General features: G+C 36.5%; 1 protein-coding gene across 2 annotated transcripts in view; it reads left to right on the top strand.

Annotated features, from left to right (window-relative positions):
- LOC150098544 (uncharacterized) overlaps positions 1-19135 on the top strand; it is a 610245-nt gene that overhangs the window by 156045 nt on the left and 435065 nt on the right. For both annotated transcript variants that reach the window (XM_090405300.1, XM_090405297.1), the window contains exon 11: positions 6698-6805. In XM_090405300.1, coding sequence (XP_090261426.1) covers positions 6698-6805 — 108 coding nt within the window. The remainder of the gene's footprint in view (positions 1-6697; positions 6806-19135) is intronic.

Here is a 19135-nt window from a genome sequence, read left to right as displayed (position 1 = left end):
TCGACCATCACCCCCAGATCTCTAGCCTCATCTACTTCCTGTAAACTAGTACTATCAGTATGATACTAAGTATGTAATCTTTTCATCACAAAGTGCATTTTACCTTACGTTTTACAACATTGAATTGACAACCATTATTCTTTGACCACGCTGCCAATTTATTTAAATCATCCTGGAAGATCTACATCACCATTATCAACCGTTGCCCTTCTTAGTTTTGCATCATCAGCAAACAACTGAATATCCCCCTTGAAATATTCTGCTATATCATTAATATACAAATTAAAAAATAGTGTAAATTAAAGATAATTTGATTATACTTTATCCAAGTGTAAGCAAACAAAGTTTGTGCCTGAAGTATTTTCAGGACTGGGGCAACTCGTGGTAAAGGTGGTATGACTTCACATCACTTGTCTTAGTATCCCATAATGTAAAGCACATCTCCTTGCAGACATGTTTAATGCTATGTATTATGAGAAGGGTCACTACCCAGACCGGTTTTGACCTTTATTGAGGTCTCATCAGTGGGAGCCAGACCCAGAGATGATACCAAGGTTGAAGTAATGCAGAAGTCATATTTTTCGATACGAGTTGTCAAAAGGTGAATAAAGGATTAAACCAAGTATATATCATTTCTTGGTATCTTTAATTTATAATATAACCAAGTGAAAAATTTTCAACAGCCATCTATCTCTAATCCAGAGTGTTATAATAATAATGTGTGCCACCTTTTGGCAACTCGTATAGAATATGACTTCTGCATTAATTTAACCTTGGTATCACCTCTGGGTCTGGCTCCCACTGATGAGATACTTCAGGTGTAAGTTTTGTTTGCTTACACTTGGATAAAGAATTAAACCCAGTATATAATTTCTTGGTATCTTTAATTTATAGTATAACCAAGTGAAAAACTTTCAACAACTAAAAAATAGTGGTTCTGTCATAGTACAGAGCTCTGGTGCACTCCACTGGTCACCTGTATTCACCTTCATTCCACTCCATCATATGTCAACCTCTGATGTCTGCCTATTAGCCAACCCTCTATCCAAGCCATCAGCCTCATTTCCATTCCTATTTGCTCCAACTTATGTAATATTTTTCCGTGCAGTATTCTGTCAAATACCTCTGCAGTGTCATTGTGTAGCCATTACCATCCAGGTGCACTGCTGCATTCTCATTGATATTTTTCAATATAATGAGTATCCCATGTTCATATACCTCAATGCTCACATCAGTCTCTGTCACTTTAGTAACTGCAAAGTCACAACCTGAATGATATACCCTTGCAAAGTGATCACTTAGTACTTGAACTACTGCTTCCATCACTTTCCTACCATTAGCACTGAGCAAAGTTATCTTTCCATAATCATTCTTTCTCTTACTTACTGATTTAGCATTCCTTACCATACTAGTGCGCTTTATATTGCTCACGAGCTTGCTGATCACCTTGTTGTTTATATTCCTTCCATAAGGCTTTCTTTTTTTGGAGCTTTTGCTTTATATTGCTTGTCATCCATTTAATCTCTACTCTGTTTATCTTCGTGAACCTGGGTGTGCCCTCTGGTACTGCCTGCTCAAACAATCCTTGACTGTTTCCCATGCATTAATGACATTCATTCCATGTAGTCTTTATATCCCATGGTACTGCTGCAAGTTGCCTTGTAAGTTTATCCTAATTGCAAGCTTTGTAGTTTTGTAGTTTGTCCACATAAACCCTTACTTGACTGAAATTTCCATGTTGAGCAACCTCCCAGGATAAGACTGTATGGTCACTTTCCCTCTAATCTAGAGTATTATATTGAAGTTAGAGTTGCAGATAGATCTTCTGATGCTATTACCAGATCCAACATTCTCAGACTGGTGGTCCTTTTTCTCATGCTATTTCAGGTAATTATCCCTTAGTATGTGTTTAAATTCCATTTCCATTTTGCCATGTGTCCTTTCCTCCTTCCAGTCTATATCAATATAGTTGAAGTCTCCAATGATAATTGCTCTGCCTACACTCATTGTGCTAGTCTGGTGATGCATGTCATCCACATTTTCTTCCGAACCTACAGGTCTATAGCAGCAGCCAACAATATATTTTGTTCTGTTGGCCTCTATCTCATACAAGACATGAACCATTTCTCATGGTTGAAGTTCTTCAGCTATCATCAATAATACCTATCCCTCTTGCCCTATTTCCTGTATCTTCTCTGAAAATGCAGTATCCATCGCATTCTATCCCTGTAACTACATCTCTGACAACCAGGTCTCACTGATGCCAATAATTTTTGGCCAAGTCGAGCTAACCAATGCCAAAAACTCTTCTATTTATTTACAATACTTCAGGCATTTGTGTATATGCATTTCAACATCACTTTGGGCTCACAGTTACCCTTTACATAATGCCATTGCCCCAATGCCCATTCAGATTTGATACCTGGGAAACTGCACCCAGCTCTTCATAATTATTCCTGCACTCATACTTATCTATTCCAGTGGTGGCTGTTTCTGCCCAGTCATTCCTGCACTTACATTCATTTGTCCCATGTGTGGCTAGACACATGCTTGATTGCTCTTCATCCCCAATAGAGTTTCCCTGATTTTGCAGGGAAACTCTATTGGTGGTTTCTATACTAAAAATACATTTTTTAATTTCCCCATATCATGTTTGGAAATAGAGCACTTTTGTACAGAGAATATTCCTCTCAAAAAAAGTAAGAGGGGAAGATGTCGAAGAATATATAAGAAATAGTAAATTTAAACTTAAAGCAGTTCCTCACAATCTGACATTCTATAAGTCATTACCCAGTATTTTGCCAGTCTATGCATGGCTACCAGGAAAATGTTTACAGATATTCAATGTTTGAAATTATTATTATTATTATTATTATTATTATTATTACGGGTATCTCCATGGAGTCAGTAGACTCATCGCGGGAGACCCAAGCTAGCAAAACAATATCTGTCATATCTCTTCTTGAATTCATTTACAGATGAAGAGCTCACAACAAAGTCAGGCAATGAATTCCACTCATTCACCACCCTCCAGGCAAAAAACCTTGTTCTGACACCTTTGTTAACCACACTCTTCTTTAATTTCCAGAGATGACCTCTTGTTCTTCCATCACTATCACACAGCTGAAACATTTCCCCTGCATCAATCCTATAAAAACCTTTTAGTAATTTGAATGTTTCTATCATATCCCCTCTTCTTCGCCTATCAACCAATCTCTGCAATCCACAAGCTCTCAATCTATCAATGTAGGGAGCATTTTTTATATCACTCACCAACTTGGTCACTCTTCTCTGAACCCTCTCCACAGCCTCCTCATCTCCAAGGAATCCAGGTGACCAGACCTGAGCACAGTAATCCAAATGTGGAAGTATCAATGCTTTATAAAGGGGAATAATAACCTCTTTATCTCTGGATGTCAGTGTGTTCCTCAACAACCAAGTAATCCTATGTGCAATCTTGGACACCTTAGCAATGTGTCCTCTGAACTTCATCTCCTTATCTACCAATACCCCTAAGTCCCTAGCCTCATCAATCTCTTGGAGTACCTTTCCATCGATGTAGTACACAGCTGGTAATCTTTTAATCCCAAAATGCAAGACTTTACACTTTTCCACATTGAACTGACATCCATTTTCTTTTGCCCATTTTACCAGCTTATTTAAATCCTCCTGCAAACTTTCAACATCAGCTTGATTTTTTATTGCACTACACAACTTTGCATCATCAGCAAACAACTGAATATCTCCCTTTAAGCCGTTTCCTATATCATTTATATACAAATTAAACAACATTGGCCCAAGCACAGAGCCCTGAGGCACACCACTGGTCACCTGCCTCATTCTGGACTCGGCTCCTCCATACACCACCTTATGGTATCTCTCCCTGAGCCATTCTCCTATCCATATCACCAATTTAATATCCATTCCCATCTGTTCCAATTTGCGTAACAGTGTTCTATGGGGTATCCTGTCAAAAGCCTTAGCAAAATCCAGAAGTACCACTGTGTAGCCAGTTCCTTTGTCCAACTCTGATGTTATTCTATTATGGATAGTTAATAGATTGCTAAGGCAGGATCTACCTTTAACAAAACCATGTTGGCCTCTATAGAGTATCATATCCTGATCCACCCATTCTTGAATTTTGTCTTTAACCAACTTTTCCAATACTTTTACCACTACTCCTGAGATGGTGATTGGTCTGTAATTCAATACTGCAGTTTTAGAGCCACCCTTATGCAAAGGAACCACTTTGCCTAACTTCCACTCCCTAGGGACCATACCAGAGTTCAAACTTAAATTAAATATCCAGGTAAGAGGGGTTGACAATTCATTTGCACATTCACGCAACACCCGAGCTGATATTCCATCTAAGCCTACCGCAGTGTTTGCATTTTAGTTTCGCAATATATTTAATACCTCTGATTCTTTAGCTTCAATTCTCACATTAGGTATTGCTATAGGTATAGAGATATCCTCACTTGGGTGATAGACTTTTGAGAAGTGATCACTCAGTAACTCGACTATTACATCTGATTTTGTCACCTCAATACCATCAGCACCCACTAAGGTTATCCTTCCGAAGTCATTCTTCCTCTTACTTGCCACATAGCGGAAGAACTCTTTGGGATTACCCTTGATCTCTTTGGCTAAGGTCTTCTCATAATCCGATTTAGCTTTTCTTACTATGCTGGTAACCTTCCTAGCTTGAGCCTTGTACTGCTCATGGGTGTCCTGATCGCCCTTCTCCTTGTAAATTCTCCATAACATTTTCTTTTTTTGTAGTTCAAGCTTGATACTACTGCTCATCCATCTAATGCCTGCCTTGTTTGACCTCCTGACCATGGGGACACAATCTGATATTGCTTTCCTCAGATACCCGCTGATTTTATCCCAAGCACTGCTAACATCTTTCCCTTGCAATATGTTCTGCCATGGGATGGCTGCAAGCTCACTCCGAAGCTTGTTATAATTGCCTAACCTGTAGTTTCGTACATACCCCTTCTTAATAGAAAAATCCACAGATTTTGCAACCTCCCAAGTCAATACCACATGATCGCTTTCACCAACTGGAGGTAACGAGGTCACCTTACTTAAGCATATAACCTCCGAACCAATAACCAGGTCCAACACTCTCACACCACGTGTCCCTTCAGTTACGTGCTGTTTCAAGTAATTATCTTGTAGCAGATGTATGAACTCCATTTCCTTTTTGCTACGTGATATTTCCTCCTTCCAATTGATATCACCATAATTAAAATCCCCCATAATAATCACTAAGCCTTCACTCATTGCACTAAGTTGCTGATACATGAATTCAATATCTCCCCCTGTACTCCCTGGCCTATAGCAGCATCCAACTGTATATTTGGTTGCGTTGGTCACTATTTCGCACCAGACTGCCTCAAATGAACTCTCATTCACATGTCTATCATCATGATATACTACTTTCTTTGGCTGCAACACATCAGCTATCATCAACAGTACTCCTCCTCCTGTTCTATCTTCTCTATCCTCCCTGAAAATACTGTACCCATCACATTCAATTCCAGTGACCACATCTTCTGCTGACAGCCAAGTTTCACTAATGCCTACAACTTTTGGTGAGATTTCACTGACTAATGCCAAAAATTCTTCTCTCTTATTTCTAATGCTTCTAGCATTGGTATACAAAAATTGCAGATTCCCTCTAGATCTTGTACCGGCTTTAGAACTGATATATAAGTCACTAACTACCGTAGTCCTATGCCGATTTTTTTCCCCTCTCTTCTGCAATTTATTCTGCCTATAAGGATCAATAAATACACAATCAGTGCTAAAGTTTCTCTCTCTTACACTCAACCTTTTCAATATTAGTTTCCCTGCCCAATAACTTCAACCTGTTCAGAAAACAATAACTTCTTGAATCTCTTATGTCCTTCCATGTTAAGATGCAGTCCATCTCTAGCATACAACTGCCTTTTTCCTTCAAACACACTCCAAACATCAACAAACTCCAGACCTCTTTTTCTGCACATTCTTGCAATCATATCATTCATTATCATTGCTCGTCTACTTAACTCGTAATTGTCAAAACGAGGCAGCACACACACTATTCTCCCATTGACACTTTTCCTCTTCACAATATCTAATAATGTTCTTAAATCTTTTCCTACCCGATTTATACTACCTCTCAGGTCATTCGTACCCACCATAACTATCATCTTGTCTGTTTCATGCCCTCTCTTTATTGCTAAAGCCACTCTTTCTATTGTACCATCAGCCAAGCACTCCTCATGCATACCACTCTCCATACCCTTAATCATAGAATCACCATATATTTTACCACTATTAACTTCATTCAAGTTCACACTCATGGACTCATTCTCTACACTATTCAGCATGACTCTCCCAGCTTCATTACTCAACTCTCTATTACTTTCTCTGATTGATTTTAACCTTGCCATTTAGGCTGCCTTTATCTGTATATTAAATGCCCTAGTTGAAACTGCTTTTGAAAACTGTCTATTTATAGCAAAAGTCTATTTATAGTCCTTTTATAGTGAAAGTAGCTTTAGGTAATATGAGAAACTGACACCTGAAACTTCTGTTTGCAATGTCCTCCTTTATCTCACTTGATTTATTAATCCAAAGAGTTTTAATTCTAGAAAGCTTGTAGAGTGTATATTTCTTAATTTTATTGATAATGTATACATTTCAGATAGTGAACAAATTGAAAATGAAGACTCATTTGTGGCTTTAAGGAAAGATGACTCTAAAAAGTCTCGATCTCCACCTTTGAAAAAGAGAAAAGCTGCAAAACAAATAGGTAATTTTCTTATTTTAAAAAAAAGTTTCAATGTATTAGAAGATTGCACTTTCAAATAATATATTCTGCTGTTTATTTTACATATTTATTCAAATTGTAATTGCAATTTGCTTTATACACTTAACATTTTTATTCATATTTATTCATACTCCAAATAATATATATATATGTATCATAATTAGTGAGCAAAAAATAAATGCATTGTTTAAATATTTATAAGATATATTTATCTGAATATTTTAGAGAATTTAATGGGAAAGTTTGACTGATTTTCCCATGGGCTTTCCTTTGTTTATACATTATTATCATTATCATCATACCCTCTGTTGAATCAGCAGACTGATTATGGGAGGTTTATTTACCTAACAACATGCAATAAAATCCTTAACAACCCTGCATTAACTGAATATTCTGGTGATGTGTTCCATTCACTATTCACTATGTAAAAAATCTACTCTCCATGGCTCTTCACCACGCTTTTACATGAAACACAGGGATGGCCTCTGGTTCTTCCCTTCTATTCTTTTTATAATCTCCTCTGCATTAATCTGATGAAATCTCTTTCCTAATTAAATGTCTCTGTCCTATCACCTCTTTTCCTACTATTCACCAAACTTTGCAATCCACATTCCTTCAACCTCTCTCTATAGCCAACATTCCAGAACCCTGATATTGTCTTAGTTACTCATCTCTGGACCTTCTCCAATGTTTCCACATCACATCGAAAACTAGGTGACCAAATCTGAGTACAGTAGTCCAAGTGTGGTCTGACCAGTGCTTTATACATTGGCACAACCACCTCATTATCCTTATATGTTAGTGTACTTCTTATCATAGCAGCACTATGATATGCAGCCTTTGCAACACGTGTATTATGTCCTCTGAACTTCAGTCTGCTCTCAGTATCACTGCCAGATCTCAAATCTCATCCACTTCCTGCAGTAGAGTGCCATCAATATAGTACACAGCCTTATATTTCTGTACTCCAAAATGCAACACCTTGCACTTATTAATATCGAAACTACACTTGCACTCCTTTATCCAAGTCAAAAGTCTATTCAAATCTTCCTGAAGGGAATTAACATTAGCAGTACTACTTATAAGTCTTCTCAATTTAAAACCGTATAATGCAAATTAAAAATTCATTTTAACTTGTATTATATGGTCCTCCCCTCCAGTCATACTATGTTTATAAGATATAAATGTTTGCTAAGTGTCATCTGTAAAATATTTTCATTCATCTTCACCTTACATTTTATTAAATTCCACAAACACTCACTTTTGTATGCTTCAATTATATTTCTTTCTACTTAAAATCAGTTTTTGCATTGCAGATAGTAGAGGCTACCAATTAACTTTTTTTTTATTCTGGTTTGCTAGTTATGGGTGCAAACTGTGTAATGGATTATTGCAGAGCTCTGCAATCATTCAACCCACTCAGATATCTGTGCATGATTCAGAACCTAGGTAACCAAATCCTATTATATAGCTGAATCCTACTGGTACATTTGTTTACATTACAGTTTTATTAAATTTGCTCATAGTTACTGTGAGCCTTCATAGCTCAGTCGGTATAGACAAAGTCCCATCCAAGACATGACAAACCTTTATCTGGTCTCTTTTGACTAAAAATGAGTTAGCCAGTCTCATCCAAAGGTCAGGGGTTTTTTCACCTGTAAACTCGGGTGAAAAAATCTCTGAGGGATGGTTTTTTTTTGTCCCCCAGAACAGGCAAACTCGCCCCGTGAACACACACGGATCTGCAGTCATAAAATACATATTTAATCCCTCATTAGGAGGGCTCAACCCATCCTAAGGGATGGGGAGAGGAAAGGAGGGAACCCCATATGAAATAACTCATAGTTACTTCAAAAATATTAAAAAGCATTTCAGTTAGTTGTAATTTATTTTAATGATATGAAGGTGCATGTTCTTGTATTTTGTAATTTTAGTGAAGTCCCATTCTGCTTATTCATAATTATTTAGTGTGTGTTGTTATTTTTTACTTGTTCATTAGACAATCCATTTCAAACACAACATCAAGCTATTTTGTGGCTCATCAGCCTTGAATTGACTAGCTCTAATGTAATGCAGTACATTAGAGTTAGCTATGAGTTTTCATTATAGCAAACTGAACATAGCATTGCTGCTCTAATTGGGCATTAACCTAAATGTTATGGTAGGTGGTTACAAATAATAAATTTTGTATAATGGTATTTGCTGTGTCGAATTTTTTTCATATTAAAATTTGTGTATATTTATCATTTAATTTTATAAAACTGATATCTTTGCATGTAAATTTTATTTTTTATCTTGTTCTGTCTTCCATGCTTTCAAACTCACTTTTGTTATTAAAATTGATTTATATATTTAAATGTATTAATTTATTTTTAAATTCAAAACATTCAGAATGCCAAGAGAGGCTCCCTCAGCAAAGAGGGGGCAAAGAGGGTGGGAGGCCACGTGGAAGGCCAAGGACTCGCTGGATAGATTATATTCAAAACCTTGGGTGAGCACGTTTGGGAATCCCACCAGAACACTTGAGCTTGGTGGCAGAGGATCGTGACCATTGGAAGTTCCTCTTGCAGCTGTTGCCCCCACAACCCAATTAGGAAAGGTGGGCCTTGAAGATGAAGATGTATGTATTCAAAACAGTGTATGTCCAACATTCATTTCATTGTATTGCGTGAATACAATGAAATTCCAGTGAATATGAAATTTCATTCCACATAGCTTACAGAATTGAGATAATGAAAAATCTAGCAGACTATTGAGATAATGTTGTAGTGGTGTGAGGATATGTTTCCATGCCAGTTAGGATTATTTCAGTGATACTTTTAGTGCATATGTTTAGGTTGGACTACTGAAAACAGTAGTCTAACCAGGGGAATGAGGCATAGAAGTCACAAAGGTCACCCTGCTTTGCATTGTTATAATGCTAGACTACTCTTGACTAAGAATGGCTGTGTGAGCATTCAGCAGTCTCATTTAGAAAATGTCACCTTTCTTTCAAGGATTTAGAAGAGCTGGCAGGATCCCTAAAATCTGTGAGAAAACTCAATTCAAGATTGTTGAAACCATCCAGAAACAATCAGAGCAACTCCTTTGTGTGCCACATCAATCTGAGGAATACTAGTCATGGTAACCTCTACTAATATCAGAGTGAGACCTCCTAGATGTTCCTGATGAAGAAATTTGTTCTGAATTAAAAAAATCAAGGAGTGCAGCCATAAAGAAGAATTCTGATATGTAGATGTTGTGGCTCTGCCATTGCCCAATATGTCTGTAAAAAGCATGAAAATAAAAATATATCCTAGTACTGACCAGACCAAAACCTCCCAATATCAGTGAAAGCTGTTATATCATCTACCATTTTAAGTTCTACGTCCTGAACTTTTGTGCTTTTTCAAAGGCAGGAAATATGCTTGCTCAGATGTCCTGTTGTGGTTCTGCGATCTGCCCAGTGTGTCTGTAAAAAGCATGAAAATAAAAACTGCAAACTAAAATATCCAAATGTGCTAAGTGTTTGGGAGATTGTCCAATATACACCTGAGCATGCCAAGAGTGGATGGGTGAGAGAGAGCACAGAGCATGCTGTATAAGAGGAGGTATACCATAACAACAATATCTAGTGGAAAATCTTCTTATTCTAAGAAGGTAACTAAAAACGTATCTAAGTGGCCATTAACACACATGACTTTCCCACCCTCTCATAACTACACTTTCCTTGGATGCAGTCTCATTAGAGGTGAATTGGCCTCCCTCTTGAAAACTCACCAAAAATGATTCCACTACATCAAAGCCTGCTAGTTAGAAAATAATTGTCCATGCACCTCAAAAAAATAAAAGACATGCCTTCAGTGAGGATTATGGATGGGATAGACACCCCCCCCTCCCAACAAGAGGAAACTAAAATCATTAAATTGCCAGTGTCCTGGACAAAGTTGAATTTGACATCTCAGATGTTTTACTTGAAGAGGAAGATATGTATACTGTCTGTTATCAAGTTTAAAAGTTAGGATTTTGCAAAAAGAAGAAAATCCCAAACTAATGAAACATGACTTTGTGACACCAAAAGTTGGATCCATCCAATTTCTGATGTCACCAAATATAAGTAATGAAATTGTTCCTACAATGGAATTGTCATGAATTCTGAAAGAATGTGTTCAATATCTAGCCTCTTCTCTAGAAGTATAAGCCAGTGTGCTTTTGTAATTAATGCATGTAATTTTAAGCAAAGATCCTACATTACAGAATGCTGTTTCTAACATATTCATAAAGACATGATAAGGGATTGACCTGCTCTTTGGAGTTGCATCCTCATGGGCAACAATGTTCTTTTCCACCAAATCTCTTCAATATATAGAGACAACAGCTGCCATTTGTTTGTCAGTTAGATCTCTTATTACAATTTACCACCTGGTTCATATCGCAGTTGCCCTTTGCTCTCCCCCTATACGTGTAATAGGAGGATTTAAATGGCCACAGCACTCTATGGAGTAGTGCTCTTACTAACATCAGTGAGAGGGTTGTTAGAGCATATGCTCGACAACAATAATCTCACCCTCTTAAACATAGGAAGCAATGCCTTCCTGTGTTTAAGAAGATTATTAAGTCAGTTGCAATGAATTAACTCACCCCCATCCCTCTCTCTCTCTCTTTAAGTGGGAGACTGATAATACTTATATGGGGATGATCATTTTTCCATGATATCCACTCATTTACAACCATGTACTCCATCTCAGATATCATGATAGAATGACTGCTTCAAGGAGAATTCGACTCTGTGGCAGTCAATTTATCTTCCATCATTGAAGCAATCAATCATGTTACAGTGTTTGATAAAAGCAGCCATAACTGCAGTACTGAAAACATCCAACTGGTTTCATCTTTCCCAAAACCACAATGGAATACTAAATGCATAGCAGCCGAAAAAAAAAAAGTTAAGAACAAATCTCAGGGTATCTTCCACAGATATTACACAAAAAATGTAGCTTTCAAATGTGCTTGGACTTGAGCATAATGAATTGATCATCAGAACCAAAAGGGCCCCCTGGATCTAATACAGATCTTTTCTGACCAGATCAACCAGCCTAACACCCAAGCAGTCTTAGATAAAATTCGAAAAATAAAGGGTAGCTAGATCATCCACCTTCTTTTCATCCTGGAGCACAGTGTGTGTACAGTTGCTCCCTAAAATCAGTTGAAGCACTCAAATGAGTTTTTGCAAAACATCAGCAATATCTCCCTCCCCCCAGTATCTAGTCCTAAAAACCAAAGAGGAAAACATCAAATTCTGTTCACTTCAAATGACCTGGAATCGCACAAAGGATATTCATGAAACAAGAATTTAAAGCTGCTTTGCTTCACTGCCTGCCAATTGCCATAGGACCAGATGACATCCATTATGAGATGGTTAAATATCTGTTGTCATCTTTCATGAATCAATTACTCTGCTCCTTAACAGAATTATTCTATGAACACACATTTCTGGATTCATGGTAAATGACAGTTATTGCTTTTCCAAAGCCAGGCAGGGCTTTGGAAAAGCAATAACATGTGCTTTGCACATATCCTTATAGACACGTGTTTTGCACATGTCTGTAAGGATATGTGCTTTGCATTGTGTTATACTAAGGAAAGTGATGTGAAGTTCATTAGCCTCTATATACAGGTCATGATGTTACTTCACACACAAAATTTTTATTTGCTTACACTTGGATAAAGAATTAAACCAAGAATATAATATCTTTAATTTACAATATAACCAAGTAAAAAACTTTCAAACAGGAGATGATTGTTATAGCAAATCTCTAGGGACCAGAACCATAGTTCATTGTAATGCAAGGTTTGCTATATTGAATTTTTTTTATTGTGGGGGGGATACTAATTTCCCACCATATTTGTTTCCTGGAAATCCCAGGAAACAAATATGGTGGGAAATCATACATTGACAACAAACACAAAGGGTTGTCAAAAAACCATACATAAAGTGCATAAAATGACAACATGAAAAAGTGCAATTACACACAATAATGGGAAACAAAGGAAAAAACTAGATGAGTATTAAATTATAAAAATGAAAATTGAGAATTAGTGTTGAAATTTCAAAATGTTGTATTAACTTAATGTCTTTTACAATCTTCATAATATTATTGAAATCACATGCAATCTGTACCATTAAAATAAAAAATAAGCTAAAGCTTTAGTAGTCAATTTGGTAACCTCAACTTATAAAGAGAAAGGGAACAGGAGTAATGAACATTATCTGCATTAGTCAATCTGAGGGGAGGAGAAAAAGTGATACACGCCTAGTGTCATTGTCACCATTCTGATGAGATAGAGAGACCAAATGATATGCAGCTGACATAATTGATACTTCTCTTAGAACTGTAAATGAAAGAAATATTGCACACTGTACAGTATTTGTTTAATTTGAAGTTTTGATATAAACAAATTATGAATGTTATTGGGTAGCAGCTCATTTTGTGTTTGAAAGACATGTTATCTATAAGGTAAAAAAAAAATATTCTAAATTTGTGATTTAGAATTTTAAAATTTTTACTATAAATTTTTGATTTGAATTGTAAAAATATAAATTTTTACAGTCAGCATATGCTTACAGTAGTTCATTATGAAGATTTCAGATGTGTAACATTAATTATGCTGATATAACCTTTTGAAATTTAAAAACATTAAAAAGATTTTTATAATTTTATGCCCTTCTAGTTCTGTCTTATATCTCTGTTATTTTTAACATTTACACTTTTTCTTGTCATTTTATGTGCTTTATAGTTGGTTCCATTGTGTTCGGTCCTCTGTGTATGATTTTCAGGCATTTCCTTTGTTCTGTTTCATGGATTTTCTTTTCTTTTATTTCCTGTGATGTGACTTTCCATTTTTATATTTCCCATGATATTCTTTTGTTATATTCACTGCTATTTCCTTTGTTTCTTGATTGTGATGTTATTTGTTAGGAAATTAAATTCAGTTTAGTTTTTTCAGTTTTACTGTTTGTAATAGTGAACTTAAAGTGATATTGGTTCTGTGGGAATTAGGCTGTGACTTTTCCATAGTTTACATACAATGGACATAAACTAGAATGAAACTAATGATTAAAATTATAATAGAATATGGTACCAGTGGGCACTATGAAGGTCATAAATCAATAACTGGGAGGAGACCTTCACACAGTGTATAAGGAATGTAAAGCTGTGACCAAACTTCTGATTCAATATTCATAATGGTCCCAACACTGAACTTTGCAGCACACCACTAGTCACCTGTTTGCCTTGAATCTGCCCCTCCACAAAAACCCTTTTCTGATATATCTGTCCATCAGCCACATTATTATCCACTTAACCAGTGTCATATCCATCTCCATTTGTTGTAATTTGTGTAACAGAGTTCCATGGAGTATTCTGTCAAATGTCTTTGCAAAATCATCGTTTAGCCATTTCCCTTATCCAACTCAGCTGTTACTCTAATATAAAAAGTTAGTAAATTACTAAAGTATGACCCTTCACAAAGCCATGTTGCCCCTCATACAGTATCATATTTTTTATCAATCCATTCTTGCATTCTCTTTTTGACCAATTTTAACAGTACTTTTATCACTATACCTGAGATACTGATTGTCTATAATTTGCATCTGCAGTCTTAGAATATCCTTATGCAAGGGAATTATTTTGCCCAATTATAATAATACTTCATAATCAGATATCATGTTAAGCAGTTGTCGTGAAGATGGCAGGGTGAGCATGCCATCTTCATGGCATTTACCTTCTGCATTATTTCTCATCAATATTGTTTCACATCATGTAAAGTGTGTGTGTTATCTTAGTCCTCTGGTTTATAATGAAAAGAGGCAGTCCTCACCATGTGAGTAAAGTTTTTATTCATTGATGTGTAATAGTATTTTCAGTCTCCTACTCAAAGTTTACTTTGAGTATCCTACATTGCACTACAGACAGACACATTGTCAGTGTGACATCACCTCACCTTATTAATTCTTCTGCATGGATTCAGGTTTTTTATCATTCATCCTGTGTTGAATATTTTTCCTATGTTATGAAGCCATGTTTAAGATCTTTCCATCTTTTGCTTTGAGCTACCATGGTATTACTGGATATCCTACTTGAAGTTGAAGTCGGCACTATTAGAGATTGGTGTATTTTGTCAAATCTAACTAGGATATCATAATGTATTCTGTTAAATTTTAACTATGTGGTGTTTTTATTTTTTATGCTGTGTTTATTTTTGCAGCTATAACTTTTACTGTTTTTATTTATTTATTTATTTATTTTTTTAACCTGATAATAATGAAAGTAAAATCATCATCATCATCAAATTCCTGCCATGTACCCTCAAGGGGGTGTACAGGATATGATAGTACTACATGAAAAATTTAAAGCATTACTAACTACCTATCTACAATTTTTCTCCAAATCAGTCTGTTACTTATCAAGACTCCGACATTATCAGATCTTATATTTCTATCGTCTAAGGCACTTTGTATCGTATCAATCCACCTATATCTTGGTCTTCCTCTGGATCTTTTTCCTGCCAACCTGGCAGAGAACACTTGCTTTGCTAATCTTTCCTTGCCCATTCTGTTTAGGTGACCATACCACCTGAGATTAGCTCTGCTAACACATTCTTTGATGCTGACAATGTCAAGTTCTTTCCTAATATCCTTGTTTTTAATATGATATTGCCATTGATGCCATCTGTTCATGCCTCTAATCTTTCTCAGGACTCTCATATCTGCGGTCACTAGTCTTTGGTCAAGTGTTTTACTTCTGACCCAGCTCTCAGATCCATAAGTTAAAATTGGTTTGAACACTGTCTTGTATACAGCTAATTTAGTGTTCCGAATTCCATATAAACGTATTCAGTTGACTTCCTATCATACACCAGCTTTGTTGATTCTGTTGTCTATTTCCATATTTAATTTACCATCTTCACTAAAAATCATGCCTAAGTAGCTGAAATGATTTTACTTGTTCCACAGGTTCTCCATTCACAACACAGTTGACATTTTCAGTGATTCTGCCTATTTTCATTGTCTTTGTCTTTTTATTGCTGACCTTCATACCATATCTATTACAACAGTTATTCAATTTAGTCAGGGAATCTTGCAGACTTGTAGCGGATTTATTTGGAAGTATAACATCGTCCACATAAAGCAAAGAACTGACATTAACATCTCCAATTTTGATATCAGGTTTAATACCAGTTTATTATTATTATTAAGAGAGACCTCAGGGAGTCAGAGACTCATCAAGAGAGGCCACATACTACACACCAGCTATCATACTTATTCTTGAATTCATTCATGTGATCTGTATAGATAATGAATAACAGAGGGGATAATGTACATCCTTGTCTGACACCAGATTTAACATTAAACCATCTTCCTGAACTTCCTTCAATTCTAACTGCTGACTTACAACTCAAATAAAGACTAAGTATTGCTTGATATAATGTCCCATTGACACCATATAACTGTAGTATACTGAATAGCTTGTCTCTTGGCACCTTGTCATATGCCTTTTCCAGATCTACAAAACATAAATACAGATCTTTGTTATATTCCCATGATTTCTCAACTATTTGTCGTAAAGTGAAGATCTGATCCTGACAGCCTCTATTTGGCCTGAATCCAGCTTGTTCTTCACCAAGCTTCTCTTCCACAATCCTCAATAATTTCTCAAGTATACTTGCATATATCTTACCAGGAACACTCAGTAATAAAATACCTCTGTAATTCCCACATTCAGTTTTATTTCCCTTTTTATATATGGGTACCATGAGTGCTCTACTCCAGTGCAGCCACTGTAAGACTTTTATACCTCCATACTTAAGCATTTCTGGTTGAATATCATCCTCCTGCTGCCTTTCCACATTTCAGGCTTTTGATGGCTTTTTCTACTTCAAGTATGGATATGTATTCCTGACTGCATGCCTGGTCAATGTTTTTTACCACTGTCCTGTCATCACTGCTTGTTTCATTTAGCAATTTTTCGAAGTAATTACTCCATACTTCAAGGATATTTTTTCTCCTGTTTTCATGTCACCTTTATCATCTCTAACTCCTTTTACAGCACTCTTTCCTCCATTTCTAAGCTTCTTCAACAACCTCCAGAATATTTTGCCACCTTCTTGATATTTATTTTCTATGTTCTTGCCAAAGTCCTCCCATGATTTTTGTTTAGCTAGTTTTACACAGTGTTTAGCTTTCTTACATTTGTCTCTGTATTCTCTAAGATCACAAGCTGACCACTTATTTGCCAGGAACTTTTGATATGCTTTCTTCTTTTCCTTCACTGCCTCTTTAACTTCCTGTGTCCACCATGGAGTTCTGATTTTTCTATTCTTGCAGTCAACCTCATCACATGCCTCTCTGGCTGAATTGATCAGGGTTTTCTTCAGAGCTTGCCACTTAATCTCCAAGGTTTGGTTCCTGTTCTCAAACTCTTTCATTTTTTCTTCAATAAACTTTGTGTATTTTAGTTCTACAGTTCACATCTGAGAACTGCTCAACTTTTATTTGCTTTAAAACTTTCTTACATGTTATTCTTTTCAATATGAAATTCAATGTTATCCTGCTGAAGACTAAATAGTGATCACTTCTGATTTCATATCTTCTGTACACTTTGGTGTCCTGCACCAGGGAGAAAACATCACTATCTACAATAACATAGTCAATGAGACTTTTCTTATTCTTTACCTCTTCTTTCCATGTGAATTTATGCACATATTTATGTTGTTGGAACATGGTGTTAGTAATAACCAGTCCATGTCCTGAGCAGAAATCCAATAGGTATTTGCCATTATTATTAGCTTTGCTCTTTTCTCCAAATTTTCCCCAAATATTTTTGTATGTCTCACAATCATTTCCTACTCTGCTATTTAGATCCCCCAACAAGGACCAACTTTTCCTTTTTCAATGTGTCAGTTGCTTTTTCTAAAGCCTCGAAAAATTCCTCCCCTTCTATCTTAGTAGAACCTTCTGTGGGACAATGGACACAAATAAGTCTCATTGTCCAGTTCCCCATTCTGATATTTGCCAACACCACTCTAGTTGAGACTGCCTGCTGTTCAATAAGATTTGCCTCGTATTTATTGTCTAATAATATGGCTACTCCTTCTTTTCCTTGATTGTCATTTACTGAATATAACATTTTGTATTTATTGCTCAGAAAGCTCTCACCAGTTTTTGACTTTTTTTGTTTCAGTCACCACTATTATGTTGATCTGATACTTATCTATTTTCTCAGGTAGCTCAATTTCTTTGCCATTCTGGCTTCTTGTGTTGATAGTATCGATCTTGAACTCTGGTGATGATGTAGATTTGGGGTGGGTTTTCAGATTTGTTCCAGTAGCTGATTTTTCACTGTTTGGCCTGGTTCTCTGGCGAAAACACCATTGGGGGGGGGGGGGGCTTGTTTAACTAGACGATGCCCCAGCCAGCATGAAATGCTGTCATGTTGTACCATCATTTTATTTAGGTTTCAGCAAATTAGAATACAATTTGGTTAGCTAAATCCAAATTGCCAGCCCATCCTCGTTCATTCAGTATCCAGGTAGATACCTAACAGGGTGCACCACGAGAAGGTGAGGATTGGACATTAGGTCAGAGGCCCTATTCGGTTCTCTGCATTCCTTTAAAGGCTATGTAGAGGTCTGCTCTCAGTTATACAGGTTTGACCCTTAAGCACCCCTGATATAAAGTACATGAATTGCACATACAATGGGTTCAATGTGCATTGTTTCTAAATAACAATCATTTCAACTAGATTTCAAGTCATGCCTTCGTTGATTGTTGTCAGTTGTGGATTTGCAAGTAGAAAATGCCTCTGCAATTGGAAGAATGATGGTACATTGCACCGTTCGATTGGAAAAGGCCTAAGTTCGAGTCTCGTCGTGACGGGAGTAATTTTTATATGGGCTTTTTCAATTGAAGGTGAGTTAGCTTTCTCATATGGAGGTAGCAGGTTTTTTCCCTCCCGGAAGCTCGGGTTTTTCACCCCGCATACAGTCAAATTGGCCCTTCAGAACACATGCAATTTACAGACAAAAAATACTAGTTGTGGTGGTGATGGGTCTTAGATGGCATTGATGTAGATGATTGGTAGTAGAGGTTCTGTGTAATGTGGAGATGGAGAGTTGTACAGTGGGTGTCCTCCTACGATGAGTCTTCGGACTCCTTGGAGGTGTCACGATAATAAAATATTGCTGGCACCATTTGTTAAAAATATATTTTTAAAAAAAATCATCCTCCTGATTAGTATTTTTTCAAAGAGGTCTTGCAGAAAGGTGGTATTA

This window comes from Typopeltis vanoorti, chromosome 15 (assembly GCF_054136105.1).
Source record: "Typopeltis vanoorti isolate ZY-2024b chromosome 15, IOZ_Tvanoo_1.0, whole genome shotgun sequence".
NCBI lineage: Eukaryota > Metazoa > Arthropoda > Arachnida > Uropygi > Thelyphonidae > Typopeltis > Typopeltis vanoorti.
This window is presented reverse-complemented; position numbering and strand designations above follow the sequence as displayed.